We start from the raw sequence: 23,750 nt of genomic DNA, 5'->3' as shown, positions 1-23,750 counted from the left end.
GTGAGCCAATCACACAAGGCTTCTATGTGCAGCAACCAATCAGCAGCTCCTGAGCATGTCTAGATATGCTTTTCAGCAAAGAATATCAAGAGAATAAAACAAATTAGATAATATAAGTAAATTAGAAAGATGTTTAAAATTGCATTCTCTTTCTAAATCATGAAAAAAAAAAGTGAGGGTGTCATGTCCCTTTAATTGCTATTTTTTTCATGACTCAACCAGCCATCAATCTTCTGTTCACTGCATTTTTTGTTTGTTTGGGAGTTTTTTTTGTACCTTTTATGTTTTTCCTGTTGACGTAATACAAATTACACATTACTTATGCCATGCTATTTAAATATCTTATTTTAAACATGATTTTTTTTTCAGCAATAGTGGTCTGAACTCTACAAATTATCAAAGTATGTGCCAGATTAGGAGTGGAGCGGTATTTATTGTAACCGTTTGTGTGCTAACTCCGCTAGAAGTAAAATTATTTTTCTTTTTTTTTCGCTTGCACACTAACCTGATGCACACAAAAAGATAAAGTTAGAATATCACAATTGCATTAATGTATTTCCCCCATAGAAGCCAATGGAGCAAAAAAACAACAACACTCTAATCGCGTGCAAACTCGATTGCATATTCTCAAGTGCCCTAACCTGACATGAAAATATGAATATTTCACATTCCAATGTTCTTCACATATTATTATTATTATTATTATTATCAGTTATTTGTAGAGCGCCAACAGATTTTATAGAGCTATAAACACAAGCATGATATGCAAGGTCACATTTATAGGGATCAAATAGGTAGAGGGCGCTGCCAAAAGTTTCACTGCTGCTGCCAGCTCTCATGAACTGTGCAACCTGTATGTCCCTAATTGGCCTAAGAAGATGTTGTCAGATAAAGAAGTGGAAAACAATGCCGTTTTGCTAACATAATGGCCATGGCTTCCTTTGTCTACTCCATTAACATGTGCAGATTGGCTCCTCCAAATAAGGCAAACAGTGGGAGGCATTTGACTATTGAAAAACATTTCCATCAAAGTTTTCATTTATTTTGAAAATGTTTACAATTAGCTGAAATTTTGTGTACATTTTTAACTACAATAGTTAAATTAATTAGTCATTAATTCATTATTAAACAGGTTCAACATTGGTCATTTGTTAAAACATTTGCAGCTAGGCTAATAGGTTTAGTTTAAAATGTCTCTGAAAGGAAAGGTATATTCTCCATGAAAATAAGATAGTGATAAATAATCTCAATTGAATAATTAAGTTAACTATTCCTACCTTGTCCCGAATTCCTTGTCTCATAGTTTCTCTTTCCGCTTCCATTTTTGCATATTTTGCTTTCCTCTCTTCCTCTTGCTGACGTAAAGCCTCTTGCTGTTCTTCCATTTTCTTTTGTGCATCAGGATCTTTTTCTTCATCACCCCCAAGCATTTTCCCCATATCCTTTGTAGCACCTGAAATAAAAAAACAATGGCTAAGCATCTTAAACTAACAATTTGTCCTGGCTCCATTCTACATTTACTTTAGATTAAGATAGTTGTATTGCAACACTCTCTACCAGATTGCCATAATTCTATTTGATCTAAGTGCATATTATTTAAAACACACCATTACCTTTTATCCCATTAAATTAAAAAGCTATTATAAGGATTAATTTAAAAAAATATATATTAAAAAAATATATAAAATAAAAAACAAAGGAGATACAATTCTACCAAATAATTATAAAATATTCTAATAAATTTTCTGAAGATTTGGTCCCTTAATCTTGATGTGGCTATGACAATATTTGCTCCAAATATATTGGGTTAAATTTTACTACATGTTAAAAACTTTTATATTTTTTAACATGCTATTTCTTTGAAACAAAAAAAAAATCAGGTATAGATTAAATTTATTTTATATGTGCACCCTCTTTCCTATTTAGATTTTTCATTATTTGCCAAGATTTATTAGGGTTAACAATAAATAGGACATACAAATATTGAAGGACTAAACATATTTCCATTTAATTGTGTTTTTTAAATTATCTCACACAAACTCATCTGCTGTGAGATAACAGCTGTTCCTTTGACCTATAGCTGAACAAATACATTCAAATGTACTTTTTGGAATATTGAAATGAGTCATGCAGGCATTTGTTTTATTCAGAAGTATAAATTTGTAAATTCTGTCTGTGTAAGAGACTATAATAGCATACAAGATCTTAACTAAAGTTATGAGTTTAATTAGAATATTGAGTTCTGTACAATCAAATGATGGTTCCAACATAAAATGTATTGTAGCAGATCAAAAACATTAGTATATGTGGAAATATTATTATCATTGTCATCATTATTTTTTGTGTGTAAATGTCTGCCATATTTCATAGTACTCTGTGCATGAGTAAGAGCACAATATAATGAAGCCTAGCACATTAATACAAGGGGAGGTTTAGATAAAGATTACAATCTAAAAGCTTTTAGTATTATAAAAAGGATATTTTTAAATTGTCTGAGCTGACTGTGTTAAGTTTGAATCATGTATAGGCTTGTTCAGGTCTGTTAAGCATGTATTTTGTTACCTGTAAGACAGGGCAGGATCTAATTTCTGCTAGCTTGATTTATTGAACTATATTAAAAAGTACACTGCAAATTGCATTATACATAACATCAACACATTAAGCCAATTCAATCATTCACTTCTAAATTAGAATACTGAATAGATACTAAAGGAATAAATCTTGTGACCAAATTCCCTTTTCCTTTGATTGTCACAGTAAATGAACAAAGGTTTGTCCAGCTATAATTTATTAGAGTGTTGTGGGATTGATGTTAAAATAATTAAAGGGACATATAACTGCTATGCACCACTGCAATATCATGGTTACTACTCCACATCCTCCATGCTGTGCTCCACACTGTTCAATGCAATCCTGGAGCTTAGATATTCTTGTTTCCTTTTACAGAAGCAATACACAATCACATATCAATGACATTGCTGACTTTTTTTATAGCTGTATTTCAGGTTAGCATGAATGATACAGAGCAGGATTTTTTTTGCAAGTTTTTACACGGTTGTGTTGTTTGATAACATACATAAAAGCATTCAGGCGTCATATAGTATAATACAGCCACTGTTAAAATTTAAAGCTACCCTTCTGTATGCATGCTATTCTGAAGTGCACAATATAGCTGTCAATAAGCTGGCAACCTTACTGGTTTGTGAATAGGCACTGCTTCCGCCATAGAGTGCAAGGATACCTATGTTCCAAGATGGCTGCACACAGTATGAAGATGTGGTGCTTCACAAACTCGCAACTGTAAGATGTTAAAATAAGAGAATGGCTTCCTAACAAATGTTATCTGGGGATAAAAAGAAACATAGCTTCCAATCATACTTCCATTCTGACACTGCAAGGTTTCACACAGCAAACTGCCTCCAGCCTTCAAGTAACAAAGCTTGTGGCGGGAAGCTTCTCTTCAACAGTAAATGAAGGTTATGGTGCCCTCATGTGCATCGCCTTTTCAGCCTATGTGACATAGCAGATTTCTGTAGTCCTTTTAAATATATTGTATGACATAGGGCTTGATTACAAGCGGAGCGCTAAATTATCGCAATCTTGCAAAAGGGGAGGGATAATTAACCAGCCATTACAAGTTATTACTACCTCGAGCTCACAGTAGCAATTAGTGAACTGAAAATTAACCAGAGATCAGACCTCTGGTTAATTTTCAAAAAGTGCCCTAAATTCTCTCAAAATAGAGGGCATTAAAGTTTTTTTATTTAAAAAAAAAAAGTTGCATTTTTTTAAAATAAAAAAAAATAACTGCACTAGGCAATTTTGTGGCTTTAAAGTTGGTGGGAGCGGGGTCTTGGGAAAAAAAAAACGACACTGAAAAGTGCCTTTACACCGCGGTCTATGGGAACTGTGTTCTTATAGACCGCAATGTAAATATATACACATATTAACACATAAATATATATGTATATAAGCATTTACATATAGATTTAAAAATACTTCCCATCACTACGGTACTTACCCCCTTCGCTGCGCGAGGTTCTGATGCTGTCTGTGATGACATCAGAATGAGGCTCTCACAGGAGCCTACTTGCAATACCAGCGCACATTATTGTGCGCTGGTGTGACAAAGTGGAGCGCTAATATCGCTGGCATGTAAGCAATATTTAGCGCTCCACTTGTAATCTAGCTCATATTGTATAATTATAAATGAGGATGTCAAACCGAGTACATGTGAACACAAAAGATGATTTTAAAATGTAGCAGCAATAACATTTTGAGCACATTTTATAAGCTGAGACAAAGTCAAATAAGTTTTACTTGAAACTTTCTTTGTGCTTTAGTTTATTTTACAATCTTGTTATTCTGGTATGCACTTATAAATGTATGATAGAGGGTGCACATGTTTGATATAGAGTCCCACAGTAATTTAGTATAAAGAAGATAACAATACTTAAGTACAAGGACACTGTTGGCTTCAAACAACACAATCCTCGTCTTATTCAATAAATTATGTGCCCAGAACTGAAAAGTCCTTTGAGATATAAGATATTCCTGATTGAAATAAACGGGCACACCTGAGTCTCATGCATAAACATTTAAAGGGACAGTATACTATAAAATAGTTTTTCCCTTAATATGTTTCCAATTACTTTTTTACCAGCTGCAGAGTATAAAATGTATGAGATTTGCTTTTTAAGGCTTATTTGTGTATATGAATTAGCTGATTTTATGTTTTGAAGCCACAGCCTAATAAAATGGGTTGAACTTGTAGGTATAATAAGATCTCATTACTTTATCACATTGTGTACATAAACCTGCATCTTTATCTTATATCTGTCCTTAAACCAATCACCAATACTTGGAGAGAACAATGGAAAATTAACATTTTATTACCTTATCTCTTCTATAACCCACTGGGAGTGTAATTTCTTCTACTTGCGGTGTTAACACAGCTTGGCCTCGAGATCAAAAACTTTAAGGATAGGTGTGGATACCACAGGCTAAATAAATTATTTAAAATGCCAATATAAGGGCAATGGGAATACTTACAAACAATTTAATACACTCCAGCAGGTAAAGTGGATTATTGGGAACAAATTAAAGGGGAGAAGTGGCTGGTTAATGCTACCGCAAGGTTGGGGTAGCACATTGCGCTCAAATTCATAAACAGATCAGATCTCTGGTTAATAAAAAAAATATATATATTCATATCAATATAAATGTAAACTTTGCTGCCCCAACACTGCGCGACTTACCCCTTGGCTGCACTAGGTTCTGTGCCGTGTCGGAACGAGGCTCCCATTGGAGACTATGGAAGCATGCTCTCATGAGTGCAAAGCTTCCATGCAATGCAAACACGAGGTCACGTTAGCATTGTGCTCAACTTGTAATACTAGCGCACATTTGTGTATACTAAGCACAAATAACGTCCTAGTGAAAACGCAATTTTGCGCTACACTGATAATCTGGCCCATTATATTTTTTAACATAAATTATTCTGTTGAAAGAAATATTTATATCATATTAATTTTTAATGTATATCATAAGGATTGATTAGTGTAGTACAGGCTCAGGAAATCCAGCAAGAACTGATGATTTTAATAAGACAAATACATTTAAAGGGAGATAAAATTGTATGTTTGTTTTCTTTATTATTTGTTCTAATATTGTTTTATTTTTCTTTGAAAAACAGATCTTTCCTTGCTACATAGAATTACGTGTTTTCATGTTGCACTGCCCATTAGTTTCAATGTAACATTTATTCAAAAATAATGTCTACCTTTTGATTTTTTCAATACATGATTCAAAACCTTTGTATTTAATGCCCCTTTAATGTCAAAAACTGTCTTTTAATGATAATTTTATAAGATATTTGGAAAATGCATAAGGTACATGAGGAGTTTAGGCAAAGTGTGCTTTAATGAGTATTATAATTTAAATCCTATCAGTCTACAGCCATTTTATGGAACTTGATCTCTTTCTGAAATGTCTGCGGAGTTTATGAATTCCTAAGAGAAATTAATATTATGTCTTAAATATGTAAATCAAATGTATATATTAGTCAAAAGTATATCATTTATCATTTTAACATTTTTATTTGATAGCCTACAATTATACACCCTGCATTATTTTACTAGTGCCCAACATAACTGAAATTATAGTCTTCTGCAAAGCATCATTTTTTGTATCCTTGATTGCTTCTATTCACATCATGTATACTGAGTGAAATAGCATTTCCTGGAAAAATTTCAAGTCAGAGTGATCACTGCTATTCCATTTTGTAGCGTTTACTTCTCAAAATAGTTTATTTAAAATTACAGAATCTCATTATACAATTCAAACAATATTTGACTAAAATAAAAAGAAGTTTAAAGTGATATCACACTTAATACTATTGTCAAACCATAAGATCTAGTCCGATCTCTTTTTCAGTGGAATAAAAAAATGTAACTAAATTTAATTAGTTTAAATGAACATTAAACACAAATTATTAGAAGTATGAAAATGCACCCTCATAACTGAGAATAATTTTGCAATGAATACAGCTGCTTTATTTTATTAAATAAACATATTGTTTTGTGTTTTTTTCTTTTCACTGATTCCCTGTCCCCCAGAAAAAAAGGACCATTGCTAACCAATCACAAACTAATACACATATATAGCATGAACTTGGTTTGCACATGTGCAGTTAAAGAAAGTGCTTGGTGTAACCTGCATTCTTCCCCTGAAGCATGTTAGTTATTTTGTTAAACTTCTGATGAGATGAGTCTGCTTACAGTCATGAAGTTCGTCAGTTGGCTGCCTGGTGCAGTAAAAAACTTAGCGCTAAACATGCTTAAAACAGTGGAGATAATAATGGACTTTGGGAGGAACACAACAGCACTTCCTCCCCTCACCATCCTGAATAGTACTGTAGCCGCTGTAAAATCTTTCAGGCCATCTCATGAGACCTAAGGTGGAAGCCTCACATTGATTCTGTACTGAAAATAGCCCAACAGAGGCTGTATTTTATTCACTAATTGAAGAAGTTTAATTTGTCACTGGAGATGCTGACTCAGATTTACATAGCTGTAATTGAATCCGTTCTGTGCACTTCACTAAATGTCTGGTTTGGATTGGCTACAAAATCTTATATTAGAAGATTACAATGAACAGTTCAGTCTGCTGTGAGGATTATTGCTGTTCCCCTGCCCTCCATTCAAGCCATGTACTCTTCCAGAATGAGAAATAGGACTAACAAAATCATTAGTGACTCCTCTCACCCGGACCACATCTGTGAATTGTTGCCTTCTGGAGAACATCTAGGCACAGGAGCAGATTTCCTTTTCCCACAGGACATTAACTTTATAAACTATTAGTCTACCTCTATGCTTCTTCTCAGTGGACTTCTACCATTGCTAGTGCTATTGCTACTGTTTGTGCAATTTTCTAAGGTAACACTGTCTCTTGTATATATTAGATTTTTTGCACATAAGTGTACTAGCTCCCAGAAAATGTTATTCTATCTTAGGGCCTGATATTCGAAAACCTCTCCCCTTAGTCGAGATATTATAAGAAGTCTCATCTGTACAGTGAGGCCGGTAAAAAATAATTTAGGAACACACATTTTAACTTGGGACATGTTTATGTTGCTATGTATTGTTCTATATGTGAAATAGAGACTCCTACATTATAAAAAAAATCCCAAAGATTTTGCATGGTTTCTTTTAATTCCGGCAAGGTTTGGAATTTCAGGCCCCCAGTAATTATGTTTTATATTGTGCATTGTATCTCTTTTTACTTATCTATTGTGATATTGTATGTATACAATGGAAGCTCATTCACAAATAAAAATCCTTGTGTGCACATGTAATAAAACTAATTTGATTCTGATCATTTAACAGGTATTTAAACAAACAAAAAAACATGTATTTCTTTCTAATCTCCATTTAATAGCTAAATATATAATTATTTACACAATAATAGTCACATCTAAACTACTTAAAGGGACACACAAGTCAAAATTAAACTTCATGATTCAGATACAGCATGCAATTTTAAACAACTTTCCAATTTACTTCCATTAACAAAATGTGCACAGTCTTTTAATATTTACAGTTTTTGAGTCACGAGCTCCTACTGAGCATGTGCAAGAATTCACTGCATATACGTATATGCATTTGTGATTGGCTGATGGCTGTCACATGATACAGAGGGAGTGGAAATAGACATAACTTTGCAATTTATTTAATAAAAATCTACTACTCATTTGAATTTCAAACTACGTGTTATTGCATTGTCTTCTTATCATGCATTTGTTGATTATGCAAATCTACTGTATTGACTGGTCCTTTAATATGCCCACTGTTGTTGCAAAGAATGATTTTCTTATAATGATTGATGATACAAAACGGATATTCCCCCTTAAATGACTACAGAGAAGGTGAGGGGGTTAAACAAAAGCTCACAGAAAATTAGCTAAAAGTATTAACCTAAGACTCCCTGGAAAAAAGTTGAAAAAGCTAAATTTTCTTATGTATTTTATGGCAAAAGGAATCAAAATAAACAATAAACATGCACTGCAAAAATGTTTCACTTTCAATAATGAAATATTATGGGCTATATTACAAGTGGTGTGCTAATGATAGCGCGCGTGATAACAAGTATTGCTGGACTATTGTATCCATCGTAAAACGCGCTAACCTATACTTTCAATGGATATTGCAACCGGCATTATAACTTGAAAGTTATAGTTTGCACTCAAGCGCAAGCTGAAACTGCTCTAGAATATTTAGCACACCTTGAGTCTTGGGGCTCCATGTACGAAGCAGGGTATTTAAATAATTTAATTAATTTTATTTTATTGTAATGTTAGTTTTTAGTGTAAGGCAGGTTAGGTTTTATTTTACAGGTAACTTTGTATTTATTTTAACTAGGTAGCTAGTAAATAGTTAATAACTATTTACTAACTAGTCTACCTACTTAAAATAAATACAAACTTACCTGAGAAATAAAAATAAAACCTAAGATAGCTACAATATAACTATTAGTTATTTTGTAGCAAGCTTAGGTTGTTTTTTTTTACAGGTAAGTTTGTATTTAGTTTTAAATATGAATTATTTAGTTAATAATTGTAAGGTTTATTTAGATTTATTTTAATTATATTTAAGTTAGGGGGTGTTAGGGTTATATTTAGGCTTAGATTTCCGTTAGGGTTAGGTTTAGGGGTTAATAACTTTAGTATAGTGGCAGATAAGGGGTTAATAACTGTAATGTTAGGGGTTAATAACTGTATGTAGGTGACGGCGATATCGGGGGCGGCAGATTAGGGGTTAATAACTGTAATGTAGGTGGCGGCAATGTTAGGGGCAGCAGATTAGAGGTTAATAACTATATGTAGGTGATGATGATATCGGGGGCGGCAGATTAGGGGTTAATAACTGTAATGTAGGTGGTGTCGATGTTAGGGGCAGCAGATTAGGGGTGTTTAGACTCGGGGCTTATGTTAGGGTGTTAGGTTTAAATGTAACTTTTTTTTTCTCCATAGACTTCAATGGGGCTGCGTTACGGAGCTTTTGTTTTCGCGATCGCAGGTGTTTCGCTTTTTTTTGCTGGCTCTCCCCATTGATGTCTATGGGGAAATTGTGCACAAGCATGTGAAAGCAGCGCTTGATTTCGGTGCGGTATGGAGCTCAACGCAACCATATCGCCCGCACAAGCCTGCTTTTTTTAAAACTTGCAATAGCAGCGCTATAGGGAGGTGAAATAACGCTGAAAATGTTGCGGTCGTTAATTTCCCTATGGCGTTCAAAACTCGTAATCTAGCTGAGAGATAAGTAATGATTTCTCCAATTGTAAACCACTGGCATTTCAGTGAAATAATGTGTTGTGCCATGTGTTACCTCAAATATGAGTTTATCACAAAAAATATTTTTCTCACCAGTGATGAATTAACATCATCAATTTAATCATACATTCAAAGTCCTGAATGAACCCTGATTTTATAAGCTGCTGCAAGAAAAATGTCTCCATAGCTAAAAACTTTTTTGTACTGTGTTTGCTTCTAGTAATCCTCAAACATGGTGAATGCAAATTGCTATTTTTTTTATTTGTTTTAATAGCCTTAGCAACCTGATACATTCAGAAAAACGTGTGATCTTGTTGGTGCGGGGATTAGGGTCAACAAAAGACAGAAATTGCTTAGTCATTTAATGCACATGAAGGATGACCATACAGCAAGTTAAGCTTGCAAACATTTATTTTCCTCTTCACAGTTTAATACATTTAGCCATATTAAACAAAAGATAGAGGATTCTGAGCATAGCCATAAATATTTAATATTGAATAATTGCCCAATTTCACAATTTGCTGTTCACAAGCAAAAAAGGAAAAACCTTTGTAAAAAGTCTTTCCTCTGTATTAGTTAAGTCTAAGGGGGTCAATTTATTATATGTCGAGAGGATATATAGAGCCCCTGAACATTTGTGGCCAATTGGCCGCTAGCAGGTGGTATCAATCATCCGATTTTTTTTTTTTTTTGATTCAGAAAGAACATACAATTTTAAACAACTTTCCAATTTAATTCTATTATACATTTTTCTTCATTCTCTTGTTATCCATTGCTGAAGGGACAGCATTGCACTACTGACAGGAAGTTGAAAAAATCTATTAAGCCAATCACAAGAGACAAATGTGTGCAGGCACCAATTAGCAGCAGCTCCCACTAGTGTATGATCTGTGCGTATTCATTTTTTAACAAGGGATACTAAGAGAACAAAGCACATTTCAAAATAGATGTGAATTTAAAAGTGTCTTAAAACGAAATGCTCTATCTGAATCATGCAAGTTTAATTTTGACTTTCCTATCCCTTTAACTTAAGTATCCGGTGAGATGGAAACTTCGGGGGTAGAAAGCAGCGTCCGCTGCATATTTAATCTACCCCTATCACTGGACCTGCGTTTTCACAAATGGTTAAATTATTTTAATGTTGATTACAATGCCAAAATAACACAATTGAAATACTTGCTTTAGTTATCAATACACTTCCCTTCAAGTGACTAAGCAAAATGGAAGACGTGAATGATCTTACTTTGCACTTTGCTCTGAGAGCTTTCAGGAAAGTTGAATGCATTCACTATTAATAAAGTAGACTCATCAGCAATTTGGAAGCAAGATGGAAGACATGTAAATGATCTTACTTAGTGCAGTTTTCTCAAGAGCTTTCAGGAAAGTTAAATGGATTCGCTATTAATAAAGTATATTCATCAGCAATTTTTAGAAATAATGTATTGACAGATCATACAGACCTTGCTAGGATGAATAAATAGGGGGGCACAAAGTATGGATGAAGAGATAAAAGAGTTCCGTTAAAGTGAGATTTACTTCTAGTTACAGAGGCAATTTGGAGATACATAAAGTATTAATGCCAGCATATAAAAGCATAGTTACAGGAACTGCACACCTGCCATGACACATTTCCCAACCCCATAGTGGCACTTTCTTAAATATAAATAAGTAAAGAGAACATGATCAGTATCAGGATTAATTTGAAAACGTATATAAGAGAAAGTTATTAAAGTATATAGGAGAAGGGCTCTACTGCTGATCACACTTGTGGCATTCTTCCTGCAATGGAAATCAATACAGAAAGTGTCCTAATGAGTGATAAATCCAAGATTTCAACTGGTAAGCCTTTATTATACTGGGGGCTTTTCAATTATACTTTCACAGTTTTTTTTTTTGCACAATGTACACATTATTTTTTAGGTACTAAGTTCTTCACAGAGTTTTTCTATGGATGAAGACTATGAATATTGTATATGATTAGTATCACTCATTAGGACACTTTCTGTATTGGATACATCTTTTGGATAAAAAAAAATTCCACACACTTGGACATTTTTCGCACAACTTGGACATTCTTATTATTATTTGCACATATATGTGTAAGGTTTTCTATGGTACCGTTCCATACAACTATTAAGTGATTTTTTGTTTATGTTGATGTATTATATTACATTTCATATTGTAAAAATCAATTACCGGAGGTATGTTTTGGGTCATTATCTTGTGAGAAGAACCGCTTACCAACTATGCATATACCAGTGGGTATTGCATGATACTACAAATGCTGTAGAAGCCTATCTGGATCCAGCAGAGCCTCAGACCATCATGGTATCATGCTTTCTCGTCCATGTTTGCCATCTGGGGTTACCTAATGAGGAACAATCTTTTCACCTACTAAATACTGTACAAAAAACCTGCATGATGGAGCAAAGAGCTTTGATTCTCTAGTAATCCATAAAACCATCTTCCAGTCTTTAGTCCACTAGTGGTACTTTATGGTTTAGGTAAGCCTCTTTCTCTTAGTTTTAGCAATGGCTTTCTTACTGCCAATCCTTCTCTAAAACCTGAAGATCAAAGTCTTCTCTTCACAGTTGAAAGTGAGACTTGCTTATTTCAACCACTTTTAAGCTGTCCTGGAAGCTGTTGTCCTGTGAGCCACCTACCACACATGAACTTGTCTTTTCATCCTGCTGTGGCTTTGGGTCAGACAGACCTATTCCTGTCAGAGTTTCTTCTAATTTCTAATGGTGTAGGAAACACCTTGGCTTTTTTTGCAATTTCTCTAAAGAAAAGATCTGCAGCTTTTAGTGTTATAATGGTCTATCTGTATTCCTTTGTGAATTGCTCTTTTCTCACCAATAATAGTAATATACTACTTCATGCAGAGCAATAGTGTCCAAATAATGCTTAAAGGGACATCAAATCCTAAATTTATCTTTCATGATTCAGACAGAAAATACAATTTTAAACAACTTTACAATTTACCTCTATTATAAAATTGTCTTTGTTTTTTTTTTGTTATCCTTCGTTGAAAAGCAGGAAAGTAAGTTCAGGAGTGTGCACGTGCCTGCAGCAATATATGGCAGCAGTTTTGCAACAATGTTATACATTAGCAAGAGCACTAGTTGGCAGCACTATTTCCTGTCATGTAGTGCTTGAGGCATGTGCACACTACCTATCCAGATATCTCTTCAACAAAGAATAATAGAAGAACAAAGCAAATTTGATAACAGAAGTAAATTGGAAACTTTTTTAAATTGTATTCTCTATCTGAATAGTGAAATTAAATTGTTTGGGGTTTCATGCCCCTTTAAGATGGTGTAGTAACAGTCTGTTTCAACACTGCTTTCTTACAGAGACAGGGCTGTTTGCCTAAGCCTGTTTTCTAGTGTAAAGGTAATGCAACATTCTGTTATTTTGTAAAATCAATCTTGTTGTACAGCAGTACCAAAAGTAAAGGAACAACAACAACAAAGTTATTGTATAATTTATTTTCTAACAAAATATAACTATGATAAATGTAATAAATAATACAGTATATGTATATATATATATATATATATATATATATATATATATATATATAAACTCATCTGAATAACACATGCAATCTATTTTACATCCCTCTTCATATAGAACTCTCACACTCCCTCAAGCTATTGTCAAACCCCCCTAGCTCCCCTAGACACTTTAACAACAGTAATATTATTTTAAATAGCTTGTATGTGTGTCTGTGACATGTTGTGTGTGCAGTAGTGTATGTTTGGTGCATGTGTCTATGTACTGTATATATGTTAATAGAGAAAGTATCATTTAAACACACTATTTCTTGATCCTCTCAGTGGGTTATCAAACCTCCCAACATCTGCTGATGGCTTCAGGGACTGGGAGGCCTAGACTCAATGAGGGAGACTTAAAGATAGGGCTTCAGGTGTTTTGTGGGCATTTATGACCAGCAGAGAAGGGTTTGGGGCATTTGGTGGATGATGTTAGGTTGATCATAAGTGGAATTAGGAGAATATGAGCAATTTCACTCAAAATCAAAATAATTATAAACATATTGCAGTAATAAAAATGTTTCAAAGTGATTATCATTAAAATATATTCAAGCTTTTATATTATTATTAATAATCATACTAATGATTTATAATGCACTCATATTGTACTAAATGTGGATATGTGCAATTGTATTAATAACATTACAGCAGTTCTAAACAGCCACAAAAAATATGCAAATATGATGATAATATTAAAATTAATCTATACTTTTATTAGTTCCTACTATACTGTTGTACTTTAATCAGATAGTTATTCATTCCAAACAAGCTATATGTGAAGGTTTAATTCACTTTTGGTGTCTAACAAACCTTATTATGCAGTGAAGAGTTGATTGACCTTATTAATAAATAACCAAAGCTTTGAAAAATGTGTTATTTATTTACATGGATGCCTATATAGATTACAAAAAATATCAGATATATAGAAATATTTAAGAATTAATAAAACATATTCTTCTATGTGAAGAATATTAGAATTTTAAATATTTATAATTCATGTCAGGTTTAGCCCTCTTAAATAAACACAGCTGGGTTAGCATGCAAGTATAGGTGTTCAGATTTTTTTTGCAGTTTGCTTACTTGATTGACTTCTATGGGAGAATACATTACCATGGCTGCAATATTCATATTATAAGATCAACTTTTTACATGCGCCCAGTTTTTCACTTGCGCACAAACTTTTTACTTTCAATGAGCGCACAACCCGACGAGCAAAAAGCCTCAATCTAGCGAAGTTAACGTGCAAGCATGAGTGTAAAAATAGAGCTCCACTCGTAATCTTGCCCTATATTTCTTTTTGTTACAGTATCAGAGCATTGAACACTCATTTGTCACAGCTCTTATTCCATTATTCCTTCATTATTACAAAAGTAAATTGGAGTTTCATATCTACTTCTATGGAGCATTTTGTACTTTGAGCACATCTTTGAATACATGTAGACAAACATAAAACACATTTCAGTGATACCTTTCAGCATCTTTTTTTCTTCTTTGATATAAAAATCATTGTATACTATTGACTGGATTCTTATTTAAGAACACTTCAGATGTTTTCCTCTTAATAGAAAGGCACTAATGAAAATTGAAAAAAAAAATAGCTGAAAGCATCAAATTGTGGCTTTTAATGGTAGAGACCATTCAGCAATACGGATAAAAACTCACTTAGCTAGGGATTCAAGCTGTTGTCTATAAAAGAAAAATGTAACCTTTTGCGTTTATTAGCTTCTCACTCCCCCCAAAAAGTATACATTTTAAATAAAGATATTCAGATACTTTAAATGAGAACATGCTGTTTTATTACCAATGCTTGTGTTCGTAGCTACTTCAAAATAACATGGTACATTTAGAAAAGAAAATCTGTTTTTGCAATTACTTCAAGGTTAATAACTTCATGAGCTTCCCTGTTGCAAACATATGTATGTGTATATATATATAATACCTAATGTCTTAGAAAAAGGAATGTATGATTGTGTGTGTGTTTATGTTACATAATTCATTTTCAGTTCCAACATGAATCACGTGGAATTCCTGGTCTAGGAAGTTTCCCACTGTTAAAAATACAGTAAACAATATATTACCCTGTAATTATTTGACACAATAGATGGGACCTGTAACAACAGAAGGAGAAGCGCCTCATAGAGCAGTAACGTCGGAACAAAGTGATGAAGAAATGGCAGTCGCAAACTCCAACCAGGAGGGTACTCACAAAGGCTGACGAAACATCAGGCTGACGAAACAACCCATATGGTTGAGAAACGCATTGCTGTGTATACCTTTTTATTCTAGTCATAATAAATTGTTGACATTTTACTAGTACTTGCTCTACACATTTTTTAATACTGAGCATTAGTTTGCACTGAACCATCATCGAATTTGCCGAGTTTGCAGCACTGAGATTGGCCACCACTGTGATGGCTCTCACTGTGACGTCTGCCCCTGTGTTACCGCTGATTGGCTACCAGAACCCACGTAGAGTTTCCTGTGTGCTCGTCTGTCGTGCCGTTTTCTTTGTGAGTACCCTCCTGGTTGGAGTTTGCGACTTCCATTTGTTCATCACTTTGTTCCATCGTTACTGCTCTATGAGGCGCCTCTCCTTCTGTTGTTACAGGTTCCATCTATTGCTTCCTAATTACAAGAGTGCTGCCTTTGTCATTGGTTTCCCTGATGCCCCATTCCGAATCTCATTTGCGCACCTCCTTTAGCGGCACTGTGCTCTAATTCAGTTAATTATTTGACACAATGGCCTAGACTCATTTATGAAATTATCTCACTGAAAAACACCACAACTTGAAAAATGCGAAGTTCAAAGAGTTAAAAAAAAATAAAAGAATCCTAGACGCATTTTATAATTTTTCTTTTTTTTTTACAAGCGCTAATCTATGGTTTCCCTGATGCCCCATTCCGAATCTCATTTGCACACCAACTTTAGAGGCACCGTGCTCTAATCCACTTAATTATTTGACACAATGGCCTAGACTCATTTATGAAATTATCTCACTGAAAAACACCACAACTTGAAAAATGCGAAGTTCAAAGAGTTAAAAAAAATAAAAGAATCTTAGACGCATTTTATAATTTTTCTTTTTTTTTTTTACAAGCGCTAATCTATGGTTTTATCTATAAGGCCTTTAGCCAAATTCAATTTTATAAGGATATAGCTGGATGGACATGGGTTAGACAATTATATCAGAATATTTATTTAATGTTTCATTATGATTTTGCATATATAGTTGCATGTACTAATTGCATGAATCAGATAGAGCATGCAATTTTAAGCAACTTTCTAATTTACTACTATTATCAATTTTTCTTCATTCTCTTGCTATCTTTATTTGAAAAAGAAGGCATCTAAGTTAAGGAGCCAGCAAATGTTTGGTTCAAAGCCATGGAAAGCACTTGTTTATTGATGCTGTCCAATCAGCAAGGACAACCCAGGTTGTGAGCTAAAAATGGTCCGGCTTCTAAACTTACATTCTTGCTTTTCAAATGAAGATTGGAAGAGAATGAAGAAAATTGATAATAGGAGCAAATTAGAAAGTTGCTTAAAATTGCATGCTCTATCTGAATCATGAAAGAAAATAATTTGGGTTCAGTATCCCTTTAAGTAATCAAAATAACAATTATGTATACTATACTATATATTCAGGTATGCCTGTGTTCACAGCCATAATATTCTGTAAAAGGCGTTAAAAGGTATCTACATATACCTACAATATTTAATAGTTATTTATTTATCTTTTAGTTTTGTAGGCTAACTATTGAACCGATGTCTCTATATCTTTGCTCAGCTAATATAGATGCCTGACAGTTAAATGTTATAATTATTGTTTCATTAGTAAAATGGCTACTTGTTTGTATAATGCTTAGATAACTCCACAAATAAGCTATATGGCTCCAATAATTTACATGCTACATAAATATTAACACTATTTTAAATATTGGTTAATGGTCAAATAGAGAAGTTTATTAAACATGAATGTATCCATATTCCAAAACAAAATTAAAGGTTAACTAAGGAAGATGTTTTTCATTTGAAAGGAGAAGGCTGTTTTTGTTTGTGTTTTTTTAATGATTAGTTTGTCCTTACCATTTAATGTGTATAGAGTTTATTTTGGGTTAGATTATGTCTCCATGGTTGACATTTATTGCACATTATTAAAATTTTATGTAAATTTAATATCAGATATAGGACCAGATTACAAGTGGAGCGCAAATACTTGCACATAAGCGATATCGAGTTTTTGCAATCATTTTTGCGCAGGTTAAATTGCGCTCGTATTACAAGTTAAAAGTAAACGCAATCGCTTGAGCACAATTCAAGTTAATGCTCATCTGGTTTAGCACACACTCAGAACTGTGGTTAACTGTTTCTCAAAACAAAAAAGTCTCACAAAACACACCATCTAATAACAATTAATGGAAAAAAAAATTGCTCACAAAAGTCGAATATATGAGGTCTCAGGTGTTAGAAAAAAAAAAGGCAGACAAAGAGCTATAACATAGAGATCTCTTCATGTCCGGTTAGCGTCCTTGAGAAAATGAGTTTGGGTTAGCAAGTTTTTTGCCCCATTGACTTCCATGGTGAATACGTTATCGCGCGTGCAATATTCTAATTGCGCTAAAAGTAAGCTGTTTGCGCGATTTGGGTTAGCCCAAGCATAACTTTTTACTTTCAACTTGTAATATGAGCGCAATACAACAAACTGCAAAAGTTTTTGTACTTGTAATCTAGCCCAATGTGGGTAGTTATTCTCTTTTTAGAGAGGAAGAGGCTTCAAGGTCTTTATCAAAAATAAAAGAAAACAACTCTGTGGGTCCAGATTATATTCATTCAAGGGGTCCAAGAGAACTTTGATCGGTAATAGCTACTCCATTAACTGATCTATTTAATCAGTCATTGTTAATAGGAGTTGTTCCAGAATACTGGAAAATTGCTAAGGTAGTCCTTCTTCATAAAAAAGGGTAATATGGAAGATTCTGATAACTACAGGGTAGTAAATTTGACCTCAATTGTAGGGAAATTAATTGAAACTTTTTTAAAGGTAATATTTCAGACAAACAACTTAGAAGACAAAAGACAGCATGCTTTCACTTCTGAAGGATAATGTCAGTCTAATCTAATTGATTTTTTTGACAATGTAACTAAATTAATTGAATTATTTAGAATTAATAGGAGCTGTAGATGTAGCGTACCTAGACTTTAGCAAAGCAATTGACACTGCCTCACACAACAAACTTATTTACCAAATGTTTTGCCTTGGTGTAGATGCTAAGATTGTTAAGTGGGTAGCATGCTGGCTTAAGGATAGAAGGCAGAGGGTTACAACTAATGGAGTACATTCAAATGAGGGGTCAGTTACTAGTGGTGTTCCCCAAGGGTCAGTTATTGAGCCTATTTTAGTTATATTGAAAGTGGGCTCCAGACGCTTGTTAGCTGATGGAGGGTTGGGCAAATAAATGGGATCTAAAATTTATGACCAAGAGCAAAATTATGCATGAAAAAAAAGTCACCTTTATATTGTGGTCTATGGGAACCGTGTGTTCCCTGTAAATATATATGTATATGCTTATATACATATATATTTCTGTGTTGATATATATATATATATATATATATACTGTATACATATTAACACATAAATATAAATATATATATATAATCATAATATAATAATTTATATATATATATATTTATATTTTTGGGAGTGTGTGCACTCTACAATTGATATTCGAAATACATCCAGTAGGCTAAAGGAATATACCGCGAGTTGTGGTGAGGCTGCTTATTTGTTATCAGCTGTTTACACAGGAACACTAGAACTTTCTTGTGGCAATTTATCCATTATTAAGGAGCGTGTTATATACACTAAGTGCTCCGATTCTGGGACATTTGTTTCTCATTATCTATTGGTCATATTGTTGCAATATTTAAATACATGGTTTCACAATTTTTAGGAAGCGTGTTGTTACACTTATGTGCTTTCTAGATATGTGTAGTTACTATGTGTTAATTTATCGTATATATCAGGCCTGGTAATGTTACAATCCTCATTTTAATTGCACGTATATGTTTTGGGGTGAATCAATGTCCCTTTAAACAGGGAATAAAGCAAAATAAACCACTTATTTTCTTTGACCTCTGAGTGCTGCCTTGTCATTCTTTTGCATGGCCATAGATAATAATGGCCATGTCTTTTCTTATTTAATATATTGTATATATTTATATTTGCTTACATTGCTTCACGACTTACCCCCTTTGCTGCACTAGTTCTTATACCGTGTCTAATGCCATGAGAACAAGGCTCCCATTGGAGCCTATGGGGCCAATTTACCAATGTCTGGTGGACATGATACGCTGTAGCGTATAATGTCCGCCAGACATTGCTGAATGCTGACAGAATATGCTGTCGGCAATTGTGCAATTCTGCCCCCTGCAGATTCATGGTCAATCGGCCGCTAGCAGAGGGTGTCAATCAACAAGATCCTATAGGATCGGGCGGAATTATGTCCACAGCCTCAGGGGCAGTGGACCAGTTAAGGAGCAGCGGTCTTAAGATCGCTGCTTCATAACTGCTGTTTCTGGCAAACCTGAAGGCTCGTGCGGAAACAGGGGACTCATGGACCATTCGATCCTTGATAAATCGGCCCCTATGAGCGCAATGCTTCCATGCAATGCGTACACGAGGTCACATTTGCATTGCACCTCACTTGTAATATCAGAGCACATTTGCATGCGTGGGTATTACTAAGTTGAGCACAAATATGTCTTTCGTGGAAGTAATATTTTGCGCTCAACTTGTAATCTGGCCAATTATGTATTACTGGACAGTTCTGCTCAACATTTTATCATCTTGGCTTACAAGTGCAAAATCATATTGTCTACTTTAGATTTTTCTAGTCTGCATACATCATACTTTAATCTTACAGCCAATAATATATTGATTAAATATTGAACCTTTTAAGGTTCATCTAATGTTACAAGAAGTTTTTTGTTTCAGGATGTAGAAGGGAGTAGGAAAAAGGACACAGAGAGGTTTGAAGATTTAGCAGTCTTATGTATCATCATCTGGAGTCAGGGTAATCATAGCTACCAGTCATGTGGAAATGGGTGTAAAAGCAGATTTAAACACTCAAAGTTGCAATCCCTGGTACCTTCTTTAAGTGACATAGATACATATCCTAGTACACCTATCTAATGTTTACATTAATCATGAAGCTCTCTATGTGTACTGCTGTCAGTCTGCTAGAGGTGTAGTTTTAGTCAGTCAGTATGAGAGATGGCAGGAAGTGAGACCATGATAGATAAAGATAAAGAGGGCAGTTTGGGAGTGAGAATAATTTGGAAGATGCTAAGGGTTAGAAAATGCATGAATGGTTTGCTAAAAGGAATACAATTTTAATATAGAAATAGTCATATGAAGAAGAATAAAAAGACTATTTTTTTTTCTTAAAAAGCATTTCAGGAAAACAAGATGATTGACGATTACATTGAGTTTCATGAATAGTGAAATATAAGAAAAAAGAATAGGCTGTCTGTTATTTTTGGGATATGATTGGTGATTATGTTGTTTATGTAAGTAGAGACATGATGCCAATGTCTCTGAAAGAGGGAATAGTTGATTTTAAGATAATTGCAAATGGAACAAGATTGTGTGCTTGATAACACTGTAAGGTAAGTGTTAGTTTGATTATGAACAATCAGATTGGTCTCAGAAATGTGAGCGTAATGGCAGGACAATGTATCATTCTGTTTGGGTTTTGGGTAGAATACATTTAAAAGAAAAAAAGTGGTGCAGTGGATTGAAGGGACATTTAATTCAAAATGTAATTGATTCAAGAAACAAATGTGGGAAGAATTCAAAAAAATAATTTGCTGAATAGATAAAACAAACTTTCTTGGATTATTTGCCCATAGGTTTGTGCCAACATGAAAATTACTGAGAGTCTTTAGTTTAATAATGCCTAAAGTTACCTATGATTGATTAGGCCTAGCTGATAAAAAAAAATGGAAATTCTTGTGAATAAAGCTGCTAAGATGTGAAGAATGGAGTTCAGACTATGTGGTAGATTTATTATGCGGCGGATGCAACTGTTTCCGTGCAAGCCTTCAGGCTCGCCGGAAAAAAAAGTTATGAAGCAGCCGCCCTTAACTCATCCGCCACCTCTATATACACACACACACGCAATCTATGTATGGATTATTTAGATTTTTTTACTGTTTTATATATATATATATATATATATATATATATATATATATATATAGCTGAGGAAGTGGGCATAGGACCCACGAAACGCATAAGAATTTGCAACACCAGTGACGTCACTTCCGGTTTAGCGCACAGGATCCACTTCCGGTTTCTCGGAAACCGACCACGCCGGCGTGTACACGCTTTTTTCAGGCTTCTCCATTTTATACACCAACGATAAAGTTTTATACAGATAAGTACCTCCATTTAATCTAGAAAATAGTAAGGTTTTAATAGTAAAGTTGTAATACTGATCCATCATTTACCGCACGATTTAGTTTAGCAATTTTTTTATATAGGCATCAATTTTTTGGCAGCTTGTTTTTTAGGAGGGATATTATACTAGCAGATTTTTTACATGCAATTTTTTACACGTTCCAATAGGACCAAACACACACTACATTGTGCTTTTAAAAAAACATACGGAGTTGTATTTTGTACTCTATATTGGAATTCCCAATTTCTCTCTGCTCACTTTGGTAAACGATCTGGGAACTGACTTTCACATACTTTCTACGAGTTAGTCTAAGCCAGCTTTCCCGGGCCCAGACAAAACAACTGAAAACAACTAATTAGTTGTGTTGTATGTTAATTAAGAGTGTCTTGTGGTTTTTACTTATGTTTATTAATTAAAATTGAGTTTTAAGCATCTGAACTCGGCACATTATGCTGTCCTCAACAAATTATTGATTACAGCTTTGTTCTGAGTCCAACACTTTATACCTGGCCAAGACCATTTTAAATTGGATTTCTCCAACATTGGTGTGTCCGGTCCACGGCGTCATCCATAACTTGTGGGAATATTCTCTTCCCCAACAGGAAATGGCAAAGAGCACAGCAAAAGCTGTCCATATAGTCCCTCCTAGGCTCCGCCCACCCCAGTCATTCTCTTTGCCGCTGAACAAGCAGCATCTCCACGGAGATGGTGAAGAGTATGCGGTGTTTAGTTGTAGTTTTTTATTCTACTATCAAGAATTTGTTATTTTAAAATAGTGCTGGTATGTACTATTTACTTTGAAACAGAAAAAGATGAAGAGTTCTGTTTGTTAGAGGAATATGATTTTAGCAGCAGTAACTAAAATCGTTTGCTGTTTCCACATAGGACTGTTGAGATGAGATAACTTCAGTTGGGGGAAACAGTTGGCAGACTTTTCTGCTTAAGGTATGACTAGCCATATTTCTAACAAGACTGAGTAATGCTGGAAGGCTGTCATTTTCCCCATCATGGGGACCGGTAAGCCATTTTCTTAGTTCAAACAGAATAAAGGGCTTAATATGGGCTATAAAACTGGTAGACACTTTTATGGGCTAGATCGATTGCTTTATTTGGGCATTTTATTCAGCTTGAAGTTGAAATTCACACTTTATCACTTTGGGGAACGTTTTTTTACGTCAGACACTGGTTTAGACACTTTCCTAGTCAGGATGCTGAAACAGTGGAATGGGGACTATACAGACTTGTCTCCAGTGATTCAAGTAGATCAGAAGACCAGAGACTCACTCCGTTGGTGGCTAACCCAGGATCACCTGTCCCAGGGAATGAGCTTCCGCAGACCAGAGTGGGTCATCGTCATGACCAACGCCAGTCTAGTGGGACTCCTTGAAGGCTCAGGGTCTATGGTCTCGGGAAGAGTCTCTTCTCCCGATAAACATTCTGGAACTGAGAGCGATATTCAATACTCTCAGGGCTTGGCCTCAACTAGCAAAGGCCAGATTCATAAGATTCCAATCAGACAACATGACGACTGTTGCTTACAACAACCATCAGGGGGGAACAAGGAGTTCCCTGGCGATGAGAGAAGTGACCAAAATCATAAAATGGGCGGAGGATCACTCCTGCCACCTATCTGCGATCCACATCCCAGGAGTGGAAAACTGGGAGGCGGATTATCTGAGTCGTCAGACATTCCATCCGGGGGAGCGGGAACTCCACCCGGAGATATTTGCCCAGTTGACTCAATTATGGGGCATTCCAGACATGGATCTGATGGCGTCTCGTCAGAACTTCAAGGTTCCTTGCTACGGGTCCAGATCCAGGGATCCCAAGGCGACTCTAGTGGATGCATTAGTAGCGCCTTGGGCCTTCAACCTAGCTTATGTGTTTCCACCGTTTCC

The 23,750-nt window shown here is 34.7% G+C and overlaps 1 protein-coding gene across 1 annotated transcript in view; it reads right to left on the bottom strand.

Moving 5' to 3' along the window:
* The window catches only part of CPLX1 (complexin 1), a 262,161-nt gene that overhangs the window by 62,846 nt on the left and 175,565 nt on the right, over positions 1–23,750 (bottom strand). Inside the window, exon 3 of the mRNA XM_053702737.1 lies at positions 1,278–1,453. Within this exon, the coding sequence (XP_053558712.1) occupies positions 1,278–1,453 (176 nt within the window). The remainder of the gene's footprint in view (positions 1–1,277; positions 1,454–23,750) is intronic.

This window comes from Bombina bombina, chromosome 2 (genome assembly GCF_027579735.1).
Source record: "Bombina bombina isolate aBomBom1 chromosome 2, aBomBom1.pri, whole genome shotgun sequence".
In the NCBI taxonomy this organism is placed as follows: Eukaryota; Metazoa; Chordata; class Amphibia; order Anura; family Bombinatoridae; genus Bombina; species Bombina bombina.
This window is presented reverse-complemented; position numbering and strand designations above follow the sequence as displayed.